General features: G+C 43.7%; 1 protein-coding gene across 4 annotated transcripts in view; it reads right to left on the reverse strand.

Annotated features, from left to right (window-relative positions):
• Positions 1-23,311, reverse strand: part of adck5 (aarF domain containing kinase 5) — an 80,098-nt gene that overhangs the window by 38,603 nt on the left and 18,184 nt on the right. For 2 of the 4 annotated variants that reach the window (XR_013575002.1, XM_078536211.1), the window contains exons 2-4: positions 18,202-18,305; positions 12,397-12,546; positions 2,703-2,778 (exon numbers count right to left, since the gene is read on the reverse strand). Coding sequence is in view for 3 of the 4 variants with exons in the window: in XM_078536211.1 (XP_078392337.1) it covers positions 2,703-2,778; positions 12,397-12,546; positions 18,202-18,305 (330 nt within the window). In the remaining variant the exon portion in view is untranslated. Of the gene's footprint in view, positions 1-2,702; positions 2,779-12,396; positions 12,547-18,201; positions 18,306-23,311 lie in introns of those variants that run through there. The other 2 variants (XM_078536212.1, XM_078536213.1) reach the window with 2 other exon arrangements.

Here is a 23,311-nt window from a genome sequence, read left to right on the forward strand (position 1 = left end):
CCCTGAATTGTCAATTAGATCTTCCATACTCTTGAGAATAAAAACAAGCCTATTCTATGTAACCTATCCTCATAGTTAATCTCTCTGAGCCTGATATCTTCCTGATGAATCTGAACTGCATCTGATGGGTCAAATGGTTTCCATCAATAGTCTAACTTCTATGATTCTGAAGAGTTGGTACTTTCATAAGAGAGGAGAAAGTGAAGACACAAATCATAGAATGTTTACAACACTGCAGGGGACCATTTGTCCCATCAAGTTCACACCAGCTCTCTGCAAGATCAATTTAGCCAGGTCGATTCAAGCCACAATTGTATCTAGCTCCAACCAAGCTCTCAAGCAGTGGTCCTTATCACTCACTACGTAATATTATGTCTGTTTCTTTTACCAATCACCTTAAATTGGTGTCCTCTGGTTCTCAAACCTTCTACCAGTGGAAACAATTTATCTCTATCAATTCTGTCCTGACCCCTCAAATCTCCTCTCAACTTTCTCTCAGGACACCAACTACAGCTTCTCCAATCTACCCATGTAACTGAAGTCCCATATCTCTGGAACCATTCTTGCAAATCTTTTCTGTACCCTCTCTAAAGCCTTCACATTATTCCTAAGATACAGTGTCCCGAATTAAACATGGTACTTCAGTTGAGGCCGAGTCAGTCTTTTATAAAGGTTTATCATAATTTCCTTGCTTCCGTACTCTATGCCTCTATTTGTGAAGCTCAGGTTTCCTTTGTGCCTTTTTAACCACTTTCTCAATCTGTCCTGTCACCTTCAACAATTTGTGCATATATATTCTGCTGGATGTCTCTGTTCCTGCACCTATGGTATTTAGATGAGCACTTGAAACACCATTGCATTCAGGGCTATGGGCCAAGTGCTGGAAAATGGGAATAGAATAGATAGGTGCTTGATGGCTGGCAAAAACACGATGGGCCCTAGGGCCTGTTTCTGTGCTGTATAATTCTATGACTCTGTGAGAAAGGAATGAAGTGTGGGAGGATGGAACCAGTAAGACTGGCTTCTATGCATTAAATTACATCTGCCCATTCAACCAGCCTGGCAAAGTCCTCTTGAAGTTGATCACTGTACACTTCAAAGTTTACAATACTTCCAAGTTTTGGGGTATCTGCAAATTTTGAGGTTCTGCCCTGTAAATCCAAGTCAAGGTTACAAACATATATCAAGAAAAGCATGAGAGCTAGTACCGGCCCTTGGGGAACCCCACTATATACCTTCCTCCAGTTTGAAAAACAACCATTCACAACTGCTCCGTTTCCTGTCACTCGGCCAATTTCATATCCATGTTTTGAATCCCTCCAATCGAGTTTCTGTCTTCGCCACAGTACCAAAACAGCTCTCAAAGTCACAGATGACATCCTACGCGACTGTGACAATGGTAAACTTTTCCTCCTCATCCTTCTCAGCCTGTCTGTGGGCTTTAACACAGTTGATCACATCATCCTCCTCCAACACCTCTCCACTGTTGTCCAGCTGGGTGGGACTGCTCTCATCTGCATCCACCTATCTAATTGTAGCCAGTGAATAACTTACAATGGCATCTTTTCCTGCTCCTGCACCATTACCAAGGATCTATCCTTGGCCCCTTCCTATTTTTCATCTGCATGCTGATCCTCGGTGTCACCATCTGGCAACATCATCCAAAGGCACAGCATTAGTTTTCACACGTACAATGATGACAGCCAACTATACCTTACCACCACTATCTTGACTCTTTTACTGTTGCTAAATATCAGACTGCCTAACTGACATTCAGTGCTGGATGTGCAGAAAGTTCCTCCAATTAAATATTGGGAAGCCATTGCTTTTGGTCCCAACTCCAAACTCCTAGCTACCAACTCTATTCCTTTCCCAGGCAACAGTCCAAGATTAAGCCAGTCTGTTCGTAACCTTGATGGTCACATTTGTTCCCACGATGAGCTTCCAAACCTCATTTTCACCCCAGCACTAAGATCACCTATTTCTACCTCCATAATGTCACCCGACTTTGTCTATCTCAGTTCATCTGTTACTGAAACCCTCATCCATGCCTTTGTTAGCTCTAGACTCGACTTTTCTAGACTCCTGGCTGATTTTCAGCATTCTACCTTCCATACACTTAGGTCACCCAAAACACTGGTGCCTCTGTCTTAACTCGCACCCAGTCCTGTTCCTCTAACATCCCAATGCTCACTGACCTATATTAGTTCCCGGTCAAGCAGCTTCTTGATTTTAAAATTCTCATCTTGTTTTCAAATCCCTCCAAGGCCTCTCTCCTCCCTATCTCTATAATCTCCTCCAGCCCCACAGCCCTCAGGTATCTGCACTCCTCTAATTCTGCCCTATTGTGCATTTCCAATGAAAATTGCTCCACTGTTGGTGGCTGTGCCTTCAGTTGCCTAGGACCCAAGATCTGGAATACCCTCCCTACATCTCCTTCCTCCATTAAGACACTCCATAAAACCTACCTCTTTGACCAAGCTTTTGGACATCTGACTTAATATCTCCTTACGTAACATGGTGTCATACTTTGTTTAATAAGGCTCCTGTGAAGCACCTTGGGACATTTCATTACATTAAAGGCACTATATAAGTTGTTGCTACTGTCCCTTTTATTCCATGGGCTTCAATTTTGCTGGCAAGCCTATTATGTGGTACTTTATTAAACTTCATTAAGTTAACATCGAAAATACAAAGCTTACCTCATCCATTCCATGTAGTTTAACATTAATAGTCCACCAGTAATCTGTAGAGATTTTTATTCCAAAGTAAATGGATCTGGAAAGACAAGTATAGGCCATTCAGGTGAATTTGTACATTAACAAACTTGCTCCATTCCTCCAGCACTCCCATTGAGATCATCCTGCATAGCCCTATAGAAACATTGCCCTATCGGAATATGTTTTAATGTTGTGCACATGGCCCAAACTTCAAGTATTAGAGAAATTTTGTTCAAAATGTTATAATCTCATGTACAGAAGTCATAAGAAGTTAACATGCAGGTGCAGCAAGTAATTAGGAAGGCAAAAAGAGTATGTTAGCCTTCTAGCTGTTGGTCAGTTCCCAACTCCATCACTTTTATTTCCATTTTTCTTCCTACCCCTTATAAGGGTTTGTAGTACAATTTGCTGCAATTATATAGAGTTTTGGTAAGATGTCACCTGGAGTGCTGTGTACAGTTCTGATCTTACCCAAGGAAGGTTTTTTATTTTTTTTTCCAAAAGTGTCTCCTTGTCTGTCAGCTCACTAGGCAGTTCTTTGTTCTGTACCTCCATCCTTGGCCGTTTGGTGCCATCCTTTGTATTTTCTCCTCCAGTTTCCTCTCTTCCATTGTAGGTTCCCCAGGCTCTAATAGAAAGCACACCTTAGCCCTAACAACTAGTAAACTGCTAGTTTAAATCATCATTGCCCATCCCTCGAACACACGTTGCTTTCCTTTGCGAGTTCTGGATCTTTGTTCAAAATTTTTGGTTTCCAAATTCTGTGGACACCAAGATTACACTTCTTCTCTGGAACTGAACTACACCGTAGTTCTCCCACATGGGAGACTTATAAAGAAGGCAAATGCACATGGGATACAGGGTAATTTGATAAGTCAACTGCTGTGTCACTGCTCTGCTTATCAATTGCTTAATTTTTTATTTAAGTAACTTCGATCCGTCCACAACCTTCCCTCATTCGCTGCTAAGTCTGTGATTGGCCTACTGGTTTTACTGCTTTTTCAGCTACAGTCTGGTTCCTGGCCAGAGTTTCACTCCAATGGGCCATAGTACATTTCCTAGATTCTGGACCCTACGGTGACCTCCAACTTTACCATTTCTTTTGCCCTGATATCCTGTACTTCACATAGCTTCTGGACTTCGCCATACCTATTTCATAAGACCATAAGACGCAGGAGCAGAAGTAGGCCATTCAGCCCACCGAGTCCATTCCGCCATTCAATGAGATCGTGGCTGATCTGTTAATCCTCAATTCCACTTTTCTGCCTTTTCCCCATAACCCCTGTTTCCGTTACTGATTTTTATCTGTCTATCTTGGTCTTGAATATACTTAACGACCCAGCCTCTACAGCCCTCTGCGGTAAAGAATTCCGCAGATTCTACCCTCTGAGAGAAGAAATTCCTCCTCAACTCTGTCTTAAATGGGTGATCCCTTACTCTGAGATTATGTCCTCTGGTCCTAGACTCTCCCACAAGGGGAAACAACCTCTCAGCATCTACCTTATCATGCCACCTAAGAATCTTATATGTTTCAATAAGATCACCTCTCATTCTTCTAAACTCCAATGAGTACAGGCCCAACCTACTCAACCTCTCCTCATAAGAAAGTGCCTCCATACTAGGGATCAGCCTAATGAACCTTTTCTGGACTGCATGCAATGCCAGTATATCTTTCCTTAGATAAGGGGACCAAAACTGTTCACAGAATTCTAAGTGTTGTCTAACTAATGCCTTGTATAGTTTTAGCAAGACTTCCCTATTTTTATGCTCCATTCCCTTTGAAATAAAGGACAACATTCCATTTGCCTTCCCTATTACCTGCTGAACTTGTTACTAGCTTTTTTGGGATTCATGCATGACCCTTTGAAATAAAGGACAACATTTCATTTACCTTCCCTATTATCTGCTGAACTTGTATGCTAGCTTTTTTGGGATTCATGCACGAGGACCCCAAAATCCCTCTGTGCTGTAGCTTTCTGCAGTCTTTCTCCATGTAAATAATATTCAGCTCCTCTATTCTTCCTGCCAAAATGCATAACCTCACATTTTCCCACATTATATTCCGTCTGCCAAGTTTTTGCTCAGTCACTTAACCTTTCTATATACCTCTGTAGACTCCTTGTGTCATCCTCACCACTTGCGTTCCCACCTATTTTTGTGTCATCTCAAACTTGGCAATAGTACATTCATTTCCCTCATCCAAGTTATTAATATATATATTGTAAATAATTGTGGCCCCAGCACTGATCCCTATGACGATCCACTTGTTACAGGTTGCCAACCTGAAAATGCCCTCCCTATCCCAACTCTATGTCTTCTATTAGTTAGCCAATTCTCTATCCATGCTAATATGCTACCCCAACACCAAGGCTCTTATTTTATTAGGCAGCCTTATGTGCAGTGCATTATCGAACGCCTTTTGGAAATCCAAATATATTACCTCTACTGGTTCCTCTTTATCTATCGTGCTTGTTACCTCCTCAAAGAATTCTAATAAATTTGTCAGGCATGATTTCCCCTTCATGAAGCCATGCTGACTCTGCTTGATTAGGTTATGTATTTCTAAATGCTCTGCTACTACATCTTTTATAATAGACTCTAACATTTTCCCAATGACAGATGTTAAGCTAACTGGCATATAGTTAAGTGCTACATTGACAGTTTTTCAATCCTCTGGGACTTTTCCAGAATCTAAGATTCTGAAAACAAGGAAGCTTTGCTGCATCAAAACACTGATTATGTCTCAGCTGGAGCAATGTGTTAGATTCTTGGCACCATACTTTAAGAACATTTAGACCTTGGAGAGGGAGAAGAGAAATTTACTAAATTTGTACTAGGGGTTGCACTATAAGGGTCTGGCACACATAGGTTTAATGTGGGACTGAGTACAGTACTGGACACACAGTGATGTAAGAGAGCCCATCACCTGCACCCAGCATCAGTCTAGTGTTGTATAGTCTGTACCAGCAAGCTTGGAGACAGCTCCTACCTCGTATCTTTCACTGTATATTTGTAAATAGTTCAAAGAGTAAATAAAGTCTTACAGTTAACCTACGTATGACTACAAAGACATCTTCAGACCTACACCATGGTGGCAGCTTGTGGAAAAGCCCAAGACCTCACAGAAAATGCAGAGAAAAACTAAAATGCTGGAAGACTGAGAAAAAATTCATCAAAGCAGTCTGACCTGAAAATAAGCTCCAGAGCAAAGGCGCAAAGAAAAAATGGCCAGGAAAGAGCTCCAAAGGAAGACTTGGAAGTCGGAGACATAAATTTAAAGCCGAACTTAGACAACAGTTTGTCAATGTCAACTCAACCCTACCTGTGTCAGCTTAATTCCAATCCCTCTTAAGCCTCCTCTCTATTCCCTGATTACTACTAGGATTCGCGTATTATGGGGATGCAGTGGTATTGTCACTGGACTGGTAATCTGGGGCCCTGGGTTCGAGTATCACGTCAGTGGTAGGGAAACTATTGGAGAAAATTCTGAAGGAGAGAATCTATCTCCACTTGGAGAGGCAAGGTTTGATCAGGGATAGTCAGCATGGCTTTGTCAGAGGGAGGTCATGCCTAACAAATTTGATTGAATTTTTTGAGGAGGTGACCAGGTGTGTAGATGAGGGTAGTGCAGTTGATGTAGTTTATATGGATTTCAGCAAAGTCTTTGACAAGGTCCCACATGGGAGACTTATAAAGAAGGCAAATGCACATGGGATACAAGGTAATTTGATAAGGTAGATTCAAAATTGGCTTAGTTGTAGGAGACAGAGGGTGATGACAGAAGGATGCTTTAGTGACTGGAAGCCAGTGTCCAGTGGCATACCACAGGTATCTGTGCTGGGTCCCTATTATTCGTCATTTATATAAACGACATAGATGACTATGTGGGAGGTAGGATTAGTAAGTTTGCGGATGACACAAAGATTGGCCGGGTGGTTAACAGTGAGGTTGAGTGTCTTGGGCTACAGGGAGATATAGACGGGACGGTCAAACGGGCAGATAAGTGGCAGATGGAATTTAACCCTGAAAGGTGTGAGGTAATACACTTTGGAAGGAGTAATTTGACAAAGAAGTATTCAATGAACGGCATGACACTAGGAAGTTCTGAGGAACAAAGGGACCTTGGCATGTGTGTCCATAGTTCTCTGAAGGTGGAGGGGCATGTTAGTGGGGTGGTGAAAAAGGCATATGGGACACTTGCCTTTATCAATCGAGGCATAGATTACAAAAGTAGGGAGGTCATGTTGGAGTTGTATAGAACCTTGGTGAGGCCACAGCTGGAGTAGCGTGTGCAGTTCTGGTTGCCACATTATAGGAAGGATGTGATTGCACTGGAGGGGGTGCAGAGGAGATTCACCAGGACGTTGCCTGGGATGAAACATTTAAGTTATGAAGAGAGGTTGGATAGACTTGGGTTGTTCTTATTGGAGCAGAGAAGACTGAGGGGCGACCTGATCGAGGTGTACAAGATTATGAGGGGCATGGACAGGGTGGATAGGGAACAGCTGTTCCCCTTAGTTGAAGGGTCAGTCACGAGGTGACATAAGTTCAAGGTGAGGGGCAAGAGGTTTAGGGGGATGTGAGGAAAAACGTTTTTACCCAGAGGGTGGTGACGGTCTGGAATGCGTTGCCTGGGAGGGTGGTGGAGGCGGGTTGCCTCACATCCTTTAACAAGTACCTGGATGAGCACTTGGCACGTCACAACATTCAAGGCTATGGGCCAAGTGCTGGTAAATGGGATTAGGTAGGTAGGTCAGGTGTTTCTTACGTGTCAGTGCAGACTTGACGGGCCGAAGGGCCTCTTCTGTACTGTGTGATTCTGTCTGTGATTCTGTGAATCCCACTATGGCAGATGGTGGAATTTGAACTCAATAAAAATCTGGAATTAAAAGTCTAATGATGACCATGAAACCATTGTTGATTGTTGTAAAAACCCATCTGGTTCACTAATGTCCTTCAGGGAAGGAAATCAGCTGTCCTTACCTGGTGACACCAGACCTACGCAATGTGGTTGACTCTTAAATGCCCTCTGAACAAGGGCAATTAGGGATGGGTAATAAATGCTGGTCTAGCCAGCAACGCCCACATCCCATGAATGAATTTTTAAAAATTCTAATAATTGCCATATAACCAGGTCTATGTCACTTGAGCTCCCCCCACCCCACATGTCCTTTTCCACGTGCAGTATGGCTGCGGCTCAGGCCTCAAGCCTCACATTCGTATTTCTGCCACTTTTCTTACCTTTTTTTTCAAACTTCTTTTCTCATTACCCTTCCAGGATCCCTATCCTGTCATCATGCCTTCTTTATTTGCCCTGTCTTGGATACAATGACCTCTCAAAATCCTGCTCCAACCCTTCATTACTCCTCAACCTTCCTATACTCCTGCCGCCCTTCCATGCTTGACTCTCTCTTAGATAATCCTATAACTTTCCCCTGTACCTCTCTTGGCATTCTCCAAAGGGCCCATCGATGTACTCATTGCTGCCTCCTTATGAGTAGCAACCCAAACTGTCCCAACTTATTCCCTCACCATCAGTACGCCTGCTGGGAGGTGCATCTTGCCTATCACTGTACTGTCCAACTCACTCCTCCCACTGCTGACCCTAGACTAGAAGATCAACGGTCACCACTTCGCTTGTCCCTCCAGAATGTCTATTTGCTTGTGAACAAGACCCCTGCTGTACATGAACTCGCTGTGGATCATTGCATCTATGAAAACCTGGCTGGGAATGGCACCTTCCCTGAAAATAAAACCTCTGCGCCTGGCCACACCTTTGACCGCTTTCCCTACCAGACAGTTGCAGTAGCCATATGGTTATCATCAAATCACAACTTGGCCTGACCAACTCTTCTGGCACTTTTTCCTACTTTGAGCATCTCACCTTGTTCCACCTTTCACCGCGCATTCAAAATCCTCATTCTCAATCACTGAGACAAATACCATAACAATTCTCTCGCAGAGATATCTTCACTGCTTTCTTTCCTCAGTCTGTGCACCAGGCAACTTCTCATCTCAATGATTTCAACCATCCCAACTCATCATCATCTCTCTCTCTCCTGAGTTCACTGCCCTCCTATTCACCCTTCACCTCTCCCTCCATATACTCTCCCTCCATATAAACTCAACCTATAATTACGCTCACTTCCTTGACCGTGCCATCTCATGCGGCCTCACTACTCCCATGACATCAACTGTGGATTAGGCCATCACATCCTTGTATCGCTCTCTACCCTCAATACCCCTTCCAATCCTACTTTGTGTCTATCGTGAGAAAAACACTCTTTCAATTAATTTACACTGCATTTTCAAAATCCAAACTGTCTAGCCTTTGGACCTCTAATTAGCAGAACATTTAAGCTTCCAATTTTGTCAACTTTTAAAAAATGTATTTGTTCATGGGATATGGGCATCGCTGGCTAAGCCAACGTTTGTTGCCAATCCCTAATTGTCCTTGAGGTGGTGGTGGTGGTAGTGAGCTGCCTTCTTGAACCACTGCAGTCCATGTGGTCTAGGTACACCCAGTGCGGTTAGGCAGGGAAACTACACAACTACTTTCACTTTTGATACTATAGTCCTCATTAAAACCATCACACTCTCTCATCCTTGGCTTTCCCACCAGTAAAGTCCTCAACTCCACTTCCTTAAGTCGAAGGGACACAGACTTGAATGTCTATGCCGGACAAGTGAATTAGCCATTCACTGCTAGATCTGGCCAGACCACATAAAGCACTATCAGATCCTCCCTTTGTCTGCCAAAACTGCACACAATTCCACATTTATCCTGGAATGCAAAGATAACACCCCTGTCCCCGGCTTCTCACTAAAGGATTTTGCACTATTCGCTTTTAGGCTCCCATGTTAGCTGATATTGTTAATGGTCTTCTCTCTTCAGGTACCCCCCCCTCACCACTTCAAATTTACCAACATCACCCTTCTGCTCAACTACTAACCCCTCCGTCAATGCAAACTACAGTGCCATTTCCAACTCCCCTCTCCTCTTCAAAGTTCTTGAACATTGTCACCTCCCAAATGCATGAATTCTTCTAAATGGGTTTCGGCCCTTGCCATAGTACCAAAACGGCTCTTCTAACTGTTCTAAAAAATGATAAATGACATCCTATGTGACTGCGACAAGGCAAGATATTCCACCTCGTCCTTCTCGACTTGTGGTTAGCTGTGTCAGAGGCTGCAGACATCATCCTCCTCCAATGCCTCTCCACTGTCATCCAGCTGGGTAGGATTGCTCTGACCGGATTCCAATCTTATCTATCCAGCCATCGCCAGAGAACCTGCAATAGCTTCTCTTCCCACTCCTGCAGCACTGGTGTCCTCCAAGGATCGATCCCCTCCTATTTACCATCTACATGCACAGTGACATCATCCAAAAACCGTGATAGTTTCTAATTTCCACATATACACTGACGACACCCACCTTTACCTCACCACATCCTCTCTCAACCCCTCCACCATTTCCAAATTATCCAGTAGTAGACGAACAGAATTCCCTGCAACTGAATACCGAGAAGATCAAAGCCAATGTCTTCAGTTACGACCACAAAATTTGTTCTGTAGCCAACAACCCTTATCATCCCTCTCCCTGGCAATTGTCTGAGGCTGAACCAGACCATTCGCAACCTTGATTGCATATTCACACCATCACTAAAACTACCTATTTCCACCTCATAACATTGTCAGATTTGCCCCTGCCTCAGCTCATCTGTTGCTGAAATCCTCATCCATATCTTTGTTACCTCTAGGCTTTACTATTCCAACTTACACCTGGCCAGCCCCCCGAACCTCATTAAACTTTATGTCATACGCAACTCTGCTGCTCGTATCCGGATCCGGACTCCCACTGGATCCCACTCACCCATTCACTCCGGCGTTCGCTGGTGTACATTGGCTCCCAGTTAAGCAAAGCCTTGATTGAAAAATTCTCAACCTCTTTTTCAAATTCCTCCACAGCCTCACACCTCCCCATTTCCGTAATCTTCTCCAACTCCACAAACCACCAATACATTTGTGTTCCTCTAATGCTGGTCTTTTGAACATCCCTGATTTTAATTGCTCTACCACTAGCAGCTTTACCTTCAGCCACAAAAGCACAAAGTTTTCCTACTTTAAGATGCCCCTAAAATCCTACTTCTTTGCCCAAGCTTTTGGACAACCGCCCTAATGTCACATTATATGTTACATTTTATTTTATAAGGCTCCTGTGAAATACCTTACGTGAAAGGCACTATACAAACAGAAGTTGTTTTACTGTTATTATATACTCACTGGAGAGAGGGCAGGGGCTGGGTGGGGCGCAGTCCAACAAAGGTTCACCAAACTGATTTCTGGGATGAGGGCTTCCTTTGAGAGATTGAGAAGAATGGGCCTATACTTCCTGGAGTTTAGAAGTGGTGACCTTATTGAAACATATAAAATTCTTAGGCGGCTTGCAGAGTAGATGGAGAGTCTAGAACCAGGAGTCTTCGCCCAAGGATCAGGGACATTAAGGACTGTGATGAGAAATTTCTTCACTCAGAGGATATTGGATCTTTGGAATGGTCTACTCCAGAAAGCTGTGGAAGATCAGTTGTCGACTATATTCAAGAGTGAGATGGACAGATTTTTGGCCACTGAGGGAATCAAGGGATATGGAGATAGGACAGTAAACTGGAATTCCTGCAAAACTTCTGTCATGATCTTTTTCAGCAAGCTTGGAGGGCCCTATGGTCTACTCCTGTTCCTATTTCGCATTCTCACATCAAAAATTAACCTGATCCATTCATAATTTCTTGTAAAACCCTGCATCATTGGGTGGGGTGTGGAAAGAGAATGAAAATCCCCTCACTGAGCACCTCCTCCACAGTATAGACATCAACGCATGTTACATAAGCTTATGAACATGAGCATGTGTAATGGCTCAGTATATAAACGCACCACACAAGGAGGATCAATCTTGATCTGTGCCTTACCAGCTAATGGTTGAACCATAATGACCCCTGTAATCAAACAGTGTGAAAATACTGATTGCTTGGACAGGGTTCTGGGGAACAAGTCAGGAGTGTGACGAAGTATGCTCCACTAGCCTGGGTGAGTCCAGCTCCAACAACATTCAAGAAGTTTGATACTCCAGGATGAAGCAGTCCACTTGATTGATGCCTCATCCTTAAATATTCACTACCTCCACCACCAGTGCACAGTAGCAGCAGTGTGTACCATCTACAAGATTCACAGTAGCAACTCGCCAAGGCTCCTTCGACAGTACCTTCCAAACCTGCGACCCCTACCACCTCGCAGGACAAAGGCAGCAGATGCATGGGAACACCACGACCTGCAAGCTCCCCTCCAAGACACACACTATCCTGCCTTGGAACTACATCGACGTTCCTTCACTGCTGTTGGATTAAAATTCTGGAACTCCCTTCCTAATGGATGTACCTACACAATATGGACTGTAGCCGTTCAAGTTGGTGACTGACCACAACCTTCTCAAGGGCAATTAAGAACGAGCAATAAATGCTGACCTTGCCAGCGGTGCCCACATTCCATGAATAAACAGAAAAAAACTGTAACCCAGAGAGAATTGGAGCCTTCAGGAAAGGAGGGGAGATATCTGGGTTTTTACAACAGCTGAGCAAGATCCAAAAAGCAAACAACAGAAAGAAAAAAACACATCACTCACCTGTAGAAGCGACTAACACCTTCAACCAGGAGCTTCATTCTCCTGCGGTCACGGGCATCTGACAAGCTGAATACAGCACCAGCAGCCAGCGGGACACCAACCACTGCCCCGAGGAGCAGCTTTTTGTACAGGCCTCGTCGGCGAACATAACTGTAGAGGGACAGAAAAAAGGCAAGACCTCAGCGTTGTACAACCTACACTTTGTAGAAAAAGCTTTTCACCTTTTTTTAAAAGCTCACGATGCAGTATAACATGGTTAGTTCCTGGTTTCAGCCGTGTTGATCCATTTCCCAGTGGCCAGATATATAGAAGGAAGAAAAAGCTAGACCAAACACCGCCCTTTTGACCACAGCAGAGTCAGGGGGATTGGAAATAATAAGGAAGGAAATCAAAATGCACACCAGGTTTCATGCAGCAATGCTGATGTACTCTTGGGGCTGAAGTAAAGCTGTGATGTTCGGATGCCAACAGGCCTGAGTCTTTAAGAACACTAGATACCTGAAGTGACTTATATATGAACGGAGGCCAAACCAGTCCAAATAACCAGCAATTCTGACAGCTGTATCCAGTCCCACGCTAAGTCTCACTTACCCATCACTCACATCCCTGTCAACCACTATTGGCTCCCAATGCCGTGAATTCAAAAGTCTCATCCTCATTTCCAAATCCATCAGTGGATAAACTTTCCTATTCTTACTCCACCCCTCCCCGTAACTTCTTCTGGACCTAGGTCCAATTCAGTCCTTCCAAAAATACAAATAACTACAGCTCAATTTCAATCACCACGGGAAAACTGGTGAAAAATTTTCCAAATATTTCTAATAGGTCCCGGGCTTTTAAACCTGGCTTCTCAGCCTCTTGCAGGGTATTTCACAGCTCCAGGCAGATAAGGCATCTCATAACTGGGATGAACAAGGCTGGAGAGGCCAACTGGTCTTTCCGTCTGACATGTTCTACTTTTAATATGTTGGGGAGTTAATGTGGGAAAAAAACAGTGTAAGAGTGGCGAAGCAGATAAAACAGCTGGTGGTCCCGGAGAGCGGGACCAGGAGGTAGTGCAAGAGGAGCAGAGGCCTTGGTAATATTTTAAAAGAGCAGAAGCTGAGAGAGGGCGGAGATTCAAAAAGAACGGGAGCTGGACTCGGGGCTGAAAGCGGCTCGAGGACAGATTGAGAGTTCCAGGGAGGCTTGGGGCTGACGGGAGAGGAAAGGCCAGCGAAAACAGTATAAAAGGGCATGAAAAACAGAGGCTGAGACCAGAGAGGAGAGACATACCTTCAGGACCTTCAGGCAGAGGAGTTTGAAGTGATGTCACGAGTCAAAAAGTGATGTGACACAGGGGAGGCAGCTCATTGGTAAGTAGGGTCAGATAACTGCTCCCACTTTATATATTAATTAAACCGCTGCAGTCCATTAGATTAAACAAAATAAGGTGAGGACTTTGGACTGTAGGAGTGTTTGGAGTGGAATAAAGCCCCTAACTTAATTAGTATTCTTTAAAGGGAGTAACTAACGAGCTAAATCTAAAGGGAAGTCAAGGCAGCGGAGCCTGCACCCATGTTATGTTCCCCTGTGCTATGTGGGAAGTTATGGACACTTCCAGTGTCCTTGGCGACCATGTGTGGAGGAAGCGCGTCCAGCTGAAACTACTGGCTAACTGCATTTCGGAGCTGGAGCTGTGGGTGGATTCACCGTGGAGCATCCGCGATGCTGAGATTATTGTGCATAGCACGTTCAGTGAGGTGGTCACACTGCAGGTAAAGATTGAACAGGCAGAAAGGGGATGGGTGACCACCAGATGGAGTAGAGGGAGGCAGGTAGTACAGGAGTCCCCTGCGGCCGTCCCACTCTCTAACCGATATACCGTTTTGAACACTGTTGGGGGAGATGACTTCTCAGGGGAAAGCAGCAGGAGCCAAGTCCATGACACCATGGGTGGCTCTGTTGCACAAGAGGGGAGGAAGAAGAGTGGCACGGCTATAGTGATAGGGGATTCAATAGTAAGGGGAGCAGACAGGCGTTTCTGTGGCTGCAAAAGAGACTCCAGGATGGTATGTTGCCTCCCTGGTGCCAGGGTCGAGGATGTCTCGGAGAGGCTGCAGGGCATTCTGAAGGGGGAGAGTGAACAGGCAGTAGTCGTGGTACATATTGGTGCCAACGACGTAGGTAAAAAAAAGGGATGAGGCCTACAAGCTGAGTATAGGGAGTTAGGATGTAAATTACAAAGTAGGACCTCAAAGGTAGTAATCTCAGGATTAATACTAGTGCCAAGTGCTCACAAGAGTAAAAATAACAGGAGATATCAGATGAATACACGGCTGAAGAAATGGTGTAGGGGGGAGTGATTCAGTTTCCCTGGAACATTGGGACCGGTCCTGGGGAAGGTGGGACCAGTACAAACAGAACAGGTTGCATCTGGGCAGGACCGGGGTTGGCGGGGCGGTTTAAACTGGAATGGCAGGGGGATGGGAACCTGAGCAGGGAGACAGAGGAGGGGTAAACAAGGATAGAAACAAATGACAGGAAAGTAAGAAGCAGAAGTGGAAGGCAGGAAAAACAAGGGCGAAAAACAAATGGCGTCATAGTGCAAAATAAAGCTAAGATGACTAACAAGGTTAAAGAGACAAATCTAAAGGCATTGTATCTTAGTGCACGGAGCATTCACAATAAGGTAGATGAATTAACAGCGCAAATACATATAAACGGTTATAATATGGTTGCAATTACGGAGACATGGCTGCAGGGTGACCAAGGATGGGAACTGAACATCCGGGGTATTCAATATTTAGGAAGGACAGACAAATAGGGAAAGGAGGTGGGGTGGCATTGTTAGTAGGAGGGAATCAATGCAATAGTGAGGAACGATAGTGGCTCGGAAAATCATGATGTGGAATCTGTTTGTGTGGAGATAAGAAACACCAAGGGGCAGAAAACGTTGGTGGGGTTGTCCATAGGCCCCCAAACAGTAATGGAGATGTAAAGGAAGGTATTAAGCAGGAAATTAGAGACGCATGCAATAAGGGTACAACTGTAATCATGGGTCACTTTAATCTACATATAGATTGGACAAACCAAACTAGCAACAATACCGTAGAGGAGGAATTCCTGGAGTATGTACGTGATGGTTTTTTAGACCAATACATTGAGGAACCAACTAGAGAGCAGGCTATCCTAGACTGGGTATTGTGCAATGAGAAAGGATTAATTAACAAATCTTGTTGTGCGGGGTCCCTTGGGGAAGAGTTACCATAAAATGCTAGAATTGTTCATTAGGATGGAGAGTAAAGGATGGAGAGTGAAGAAGTTGAATCTGAAACTAGGGTCCTGAATCTAAATAAAGGGAACTACGAGGGTATGAGGCACAAGTTGGCAATGATGGATTGGGGAACCTTACTGAAAGGGTTGACAGAGGATAGGCAATGTCTAATACTTAAGGAATGTATGCATGAATTACAACAATTATTCATTCCTGTCTGGCACAAAAATAAAACAGGAAAGGTGGCTCAACCATGGCTTACAGAAGAAATTAAGGATATTATTAGATCCAAAGAGGAGACATATAAAATTGCCAGAAAAAGCAGTAAGCCTGAGGATTGGAAGCAGTTTAGAATTCAGCAAAAGTGGATAAAAAAGATTCATGAAGAAGGGGAAAATGGAGTATGAGAGTCAAGTTGCAGGGAACATAAAAACTGACTGTAAAAGCTTCTGTAAATATGTGAAGAGAAAAAGATTAGTGAAGGCAAACGTAGGTCCCTTAGTCAGAAATGGGGAAAATTATAATGGGGAACAAAGAAACGGCAGAAGAATTGAACACATATTTAGGCTCTGTCTTCACAAAAAGTGGACACAAATAATTTCCCAGAAATGTTAGGGAACCAAGGGTCTAGTGAGAGGGAGGAATTGAAGAAAATCAGTATTATAAAAAAATGGTGCTAGAGCAATTAATGGGGTTAAAGGCTGAAAAATCCCCAGGGCCTGAAAATCTACATCCCAGAGTACTAAAAGAAGTGGCCCTGGAAATATTGGATGCATTGGTGGTCATCTTCCAAAATTCTATAGACTCTGGAGCAGTTCATACAGATTGGAGGGTGGCAAATATAACCCCACTATTTAAAAAAGGAGGGAGAGAAAAAAGAGAATTACAGACCAGTTAGCCTAACATCAGTCGTGGGGAAAATGCTAGAGTATATTATAAAAGATGTGGTAACAGAACACTTGGAAAGCACGAACAGGATTAAACAAAGTCTACATGGGTTTATGAAAGGGGAATCATGCTTAACTAATCTACTGGAGTTTTTTGAGGATGTAACTAGTAGAATAAATAAGGGAGAACCAGTGGATGTGGTGTATTTGGATTTCAAGAAGGCTTTTGATAAGGTCCCACATAAGAGGCTAGTGGGCAAAATTAAAGCACATGGGATTGGGGATAATATACTGGCATGGATTGTGTTGGTTGACAGACCGGAAACAGTGGGAATAAATGGGTCCTTTTCCGGGTAGCAGGCAGTGACTAGTGTTGCACCACAGGGATCAGTGCTTGGGCCCCAGCTACTCACGATATATATATATATATATAAAACAGACTTGGATGAGGGAACCAAATGCAATATTTCCAAGTTCGCTGACAACACAAAACTGGGCAGGGTTGTGAGTTGTGAGGAGAATGCAAGGAGGCTTCAGGGCGATTTAGACAAGTTGTGTGTGTGGGCAAACACATGGCAGATGCAGTATAACGTGGATAAATGTGAAGTTATGTGCGTTGGTGTGAAAAACAGAAAGGCAGAGTATTATCTAAGTGGTGATATATTGGGAAATGTAACTCTTTCGAGTTATCAACAGTCACAGATTGTAACTCTTTCGAGTACATTCACAGTTCTTGGTTTCCGGGAGTGGGACATGAACCCACAACCCTCTGATTCAAAGGCGAGGGTGCTATGAACTGAGCCACAGCTGACACCTCCGTACAGGGGGATCTGGGTGTCCTTGTACACCAGTCAATGAAAGTAAATAGGCAGGTGCAGCAAGCAATTAGGAAGGCAAATGGTATGTTGGCCTCCATTGCAAGAGGATTTGAGTTCAGAAGTAAGGATGTCTTACTGCAGTCATTTAGGACCTCGGTGAGACCACACCTGGAGTATTACATGCAGTTTTGGTCTCTGTACCTAAGAAAGGATAAACTTGTCATAGAGGGAGTGCAGCAAAGGTTCACTAGGCTGATATTGGGGATGGCAGGACTGTTGTTTGAGGAGATTGGTTTGACTGGGACTGTATTCACTAGAATTTAGAAGAATGAGAGGAGATCTGATTGAAACATATAAAATTCTAACAGGGCTAGACAGACTAGATGCAGGGAGGTTGTTTCCTCTGGCTGGGAAGTCTAGAACCAGGGGCCACAGTCTCAGGATACAGGGCAAGCCATTTAGGACTGAGATGAGGAAAAATTTCTTCACTCAGAGGGCAGACAACCTGTGGAGTTCTCTACCACAGAAGGTTGTGGAGGCTGGGTCACTGAGTATATTCAAGAAAGAAATTGATAAACCTTTGGCTATTAGGGGCATCAAGGGATATGGAGAGAAAGCGGGAATGTGGCGTTGAGATAGAGAATCAGCCATGATCATATTGAATGGCGGAGCAGACTTGAAGGGCCGAATGGCCTACTCTTGCTCCTAGTTTCTATGTAATACAAATACTGAAGGAGTATTTCAAGCCACAATGGCCTTTCAAGCTTGAGATTCAAGCCCACAATGGCCTTTACCCAGAGATAACAGGTCGGCCCTAAAGTGCACACAGCTTTGTATAACATACCTCATGGGCTGGGAGCTAAGCTGTCGCCTGAAGATGGCAGAGGAAATCAGTGGTACTTGCCTCGTCCTCTGCATTAAGGTCCAGTGATGTCTACACAACCACACCTAACAAATTATAAAAATAAATTAGAATGCAAGAAATATAAGAGTTGAGGGAAAAAAAATTAGTTTGTTAGTTAGTAATTACTTACATACAGTTCTAGGCTGTTCAAAGTGATTACTATTGTAAGGTTGTATGTTGTCTATGGAGTCTCATGAAGAGGTCTAGAGGCTTATATAAAAATATATACACAGACACACACACACGATACAGTCTTGACTAAGTGCTAGGGCGCTATCTCCATGTCGACTTCTACAAGACTCACTACCACATTGCACTACTCACATGTGACTCTCTACATCATAATGTGGTGGTACTATTTCCCCAGTCCCACATTAACCCTTAGTCCTAAACACCATAATACTACACTTTCCCTCAAACTCCAAGTCTTTCCCCAAATGTATTTATAATAATATTTAGATGCTACCCTTTTTCCCTGAAGTCTCTGACTTTACAGATTCAGATGGTCTGGCGGCTTTATGACTCTTCTACATCTCGTTCTTTTCATAGAAACTAGGAGCAGGAGTAGGCCATTCGGCCCTTCGAGCCTGCTCCACCATTCATTATGAGCATGGCTGATCATCCAACTCAATAGCCTGCTCCCGCTTTCTCCCCATACCCTTTGATCCCTTTTGCCCCAAGAGCTATATCTAACTCCTTCTAGAAAGCATACGATGTTTTGGTCTCAACTACTTTCTGTGGTAACGAGTTCCACAGGCTCATCACTCTCTGGGTGAAGAAATTTCTCCTCATCTCAGTCCTAAATGGTCTACCCCATATCCTCAGACTGTGACCCCTGGTTCTGGACTCCCCCACCATCGGGAACGTCTTTCCTGCATCTACCCTGTCTATGAGATCCCCCTCATTCTTCTGAACTCCAGCGAATATAATCCTAATCAACTCAATCTCTCCTCATATGTCAGTCCCGCCATCCCAGGAATCAGTCAGGTAAACCTTCGCTGCACTCCCTCTATAGCAAGTACATCCTTCCTCGGATAAGGAGACCAAAACTGCACACAATATTCCAGGTGTGGTCTCACCAAGGCCCTGTACAATTGCAGCAAGACATCCCTGTTCCTGTACTTAAATCCTCTGGTTATGAAGGCCAACATACCATTTGCCTTCTTTACCGCCTGCTGCACCTGCATGCTTACCTTCAGCAACTGGTGTACAAGGACATCCAGGTCTCGTTGCACATTCCCCTCTCTCAATTTATAGCCAGATAATAATCTGCCTTCCTGTTTTTGCTACCAAAATGGATAACCTCACATTTATCCACATTATACTGTATCTGCCATGCATTTGCCCACTCACTCAGCTTGTCCAAATCACACTGAAGCATCTCTGCATCCTCCTCACAGCTCACCCTCCCACCCAGCTTTGTGTCATCCAAGTTTCCATTTCAAGTTTGGAGGAGTGGTAGTCTCTAATGCTTTGGGCTGACTTGGTTGGTCTGGAGTTGAAGTTGTGGTACTAGATGTTTCAAATACTCAGGTGTCAACATCTGGTTTGCTTCTTGTGCGCCTTAAGGTGTTATATTTTCCTTTGTCGACAATCTGTCTTCCTTGGACAGATACCATGGGATTATCCCTCTCTTTCCGTTCATTGATAAACTGGACTCGGGTTTTCTTTCTTGGTGGGGTCCGCCAGGTTCTTCCTGGAAGTTGAAGGCTTACCTCCCTTATGATTGCATGTTCCTTATCCTTGAGCTCAACCTGCAGTTTGGCTTCCAATGCTGCACTCTGTTTTTTCGTGTGCACTTCTGCCTCCCTGAGTTTTGTCTTGAGTTGCTGTTTGCTTTTCTCCTACTCCAGGATCATCTTCATGTTGTGCGTGTGAGCTTGAAGCACCAGCTTTGTTGCTGTAATTTTTCCTGGTTCTGTGACAGCAACCTTTTGACTCTGAAGTTCAGGCTCAACCTTCTGCTGCTGCTCCTTCTCCTCTGTATCTCCTGTTTTAAGTATATTGGTTTGGCTAATCTGACTGAAGAAAAGTATTTTCTGCCGCATGCAAACGATCTGGAATAACTGGCTCTGCAAAGAGCTAGGACAATTCCAGACTGAAATCCGAGTCAAGATCACCAGCACTGGTGGACCTCCCGGGATTCTCCAATTCAGTGTCATTGACTAGGGTGGTTGTTTTGACATCTTCTGCCATTTTGAGGAGGTTGAGGGTATCACAGGCAACTTTACTCAGGAGAGAAAAGGGTCGACTGCGGATGACATATAGAATTGATTATTCACTCGTTGCTGCAGAGCAGCTCTTGAATCATGCCTATGACCAATAGTTGGATTCCTCTGGGACCATGCAGTGGTGTGTTTGTCATCTGTAGAATGAGGTCTTTTAGTCTTAGCTCCTGATCCAACAGGACTGCCACACTGGCTCCTGTGTATACTGTGAAATTCATGAGGTGACCATTTACAGATGTGTCAGCATTCCAAAATGTGAATCTGGGATCCTTAAATTTCTACTAAGAAGCATTGTTGTGCTTCTTCTTGGTGTGGCTCACCTATCTCAGAGTTGTTTGGGATCCTCCTCGAGTCTCGAGGTTTTGGACTTACACATCTTTCCAAAGTGTCCCAGGCAGTTACAGTGAAAGTACTGCACAGTGATTGCTGGACATTGCTCGCGCCTGTGAGGTCTGTTGGCGCCACATGGTCTGCCACCATCCTGTGTTTTGCTTGGGTATTGCTTTCCTTGCCCTGTAGTCTTTTTGCCCTTCTGTTGCTTTATGAGTGTGTCTGCTGGTGTTGATCTGTACCACAGTTTAATTTCACCATGCAAAATGGATCAGTTTTGCTGGCGGACTTCAATTGCCTGATGATTTGGATGACTTTTTCCAAAGTCAGTTCTCCTTTAGATTGGAGTACATTCACAAGCATATCATCGGCCACTACTGTTTGGTCTCTTATGAACTCTTATCACAGCTTGCCACAATTGTCACAGCCTTCAGCCAATCTCTATAACACATTAATGACTAAGTCTACAGATTCCCCAGGCTTTTGGACTCTATTAAATTTTGTTCACTCCAAAATTTTATTGTTCTTAGGCTAAAAGTCTCCATGGCCTCTTCAAAATTATCGGAAGATTCATTTATTCCTTTTCTGGCAATTATGTCATCGGCTATTGGACCGACTGAATATAATAGTGTATTCACTTGTTCAGCTTCTGTTTTCTTATTTCAGCCTGATGCTATCAAATATCTTAAAAATCCTCTTCTCCATAATGCCCAATCTTGTGACTAGTCTGGCCCTTCCATATGCTGTAATTGGTCTGGCAGTGTTAATTTACCATCCATGGCCGTTTTCAACACAGGGGAATACAGCATTATTTTTTTCTTAAATGGTGCCACAGTAATCGTTTTTCTTTTTTATCTCTTCTTGCACTTGTCAGGATTTGGCAGGGCTCCCTTCACAGTTATGGAGCTGTTTTAAACTTCAATGATTCTGCAGAAAATCTTTTAAACGAATTGTTTTGGCCAGTTAGTTGCTTTCCTGAACTTAAAGAATCTAATTGAAGCTTTTTTTACTCTGACTTCTCTTAACATTATTTTTTTGTTCGTACACGGTTGCCATGTTATGGCACTGACTCTGGATCTGGCTGCAATGTTCTTCAAGCCACGCTCATTAAAACAATTGATCTGCAGTGCTGTCTGATTATTGCGCCAAATTTAAAAGCTGATGACAGGTTTTTTTTGGAGTTTGCTCATGCTTTTGCGGTCTGGCTAGGTCCTTTGACTCTGCCTTCAGTTGGGTCTCGTAATGGACCTCCACATGCTTTGGAGGAGTCTTTTTACGCTACACAATGCATCTTTCTTTAGCCTGCATGCCGGTAATGAAGCATCTTAGGCAATCTCCAGCTGTGTATTCAAGGTCTTCAAGTTAGCTGAACTACTCTCAGGTCAGACTGCAATTTCTTTACATTTTCATTCTTAGGGATCTTTCAATTGCTGCCACACTGTTGTAAGGTTGTACATTGTCTCATGAAGAGGTCTAGAGGCTTGTATGGTTGAACAATAACTTTTTATTAACATATAACTATATACAGGATACAAACGTGACTAGGTGCTACCTTCATGTCAACTTCTACCAGACTCAACTATTAAAAACAAAAGAGAGGCATATTATCTAAATGGTGAAAGATTGCAGAGCTCTGAGATGCGAGGAATCCGGGTGTCTTAGCGCATGAATTGCAAAAGGCTAGTATGCAGGTACAGCAGGTAATTAGGAAAGCTGATTAAATGTTATCATCTATTGTGAGGGGAATTGATTACAAAAGTAGGGAGGTTATACTTCAGTTTTACAGAGCACTAGTGTACAGTAGTGGTCACCTTATTTAAGGATGTAAATGCGTTGGAAGCAGTTCAGAGGAGGTTTACCAGGCTAATACCTGGAATGGGCGGGCTGTCTTACGAAGAAAGATTGGACAGGCTAAGCTTCTATTGCTGGAGTTTAGAAGAGTAAGAGGTGACTTGATTGAAACATATGAGATCTTGAGGGATCTTGACAGGGTGGATACGGAGAAGATGTTTCCTCTTGTGGGAGAATCTAGAACTAGGAGTCACTATTTAAAAATAAGGGATCACCCATTTAAAACAGAGATGAGGTTAAATTTTTTCTCTCAGAGGGTCGTGAGACTTTGGAACTCTTTCTGAAAAGGCAGCAGAAGCAGAGCCTTTGAATATTTTTTAAGGCAGAGGTGAATAGATTCTTGGTAAGCAACAGGGTGAAGGGTTATCGGGGGTAGGCAGGATGCAGATTTGAGGTTATCAGATCAGCCATGATCTTATTAAATGGTGGAGCAGGCTCAAGGGGCCAAATGGCCAACTCCTGCTCCTTGTTCGTGTGTACTACACTCTGCTACTCCCATGTGACTCTCTACTTCATAATGTGGGCGATACTGTTTCCCCATTTGCACATTAACCCTTACAGTCCTGAACACCCTAATACTACAATCACTTAATTAGAGACTTACAGAAGCTCTCCAACAGCTAGGAAACACAATAGACCAA

This window comes from Cetorhinus maximus, chromosome 3, assembly GCF_964194155.1.
Source record: "Cetorhinus maximus chromosome 3, sCetMax3.hap1.1, whole genome shotgun sequence".
Lineage (NCBI taxonomy): Eukaryota > Metazoa > Chordata > Chondrichthyes > Lamniformes > Cetorhinidae > Cetorhinus > Cetorhinus maximus.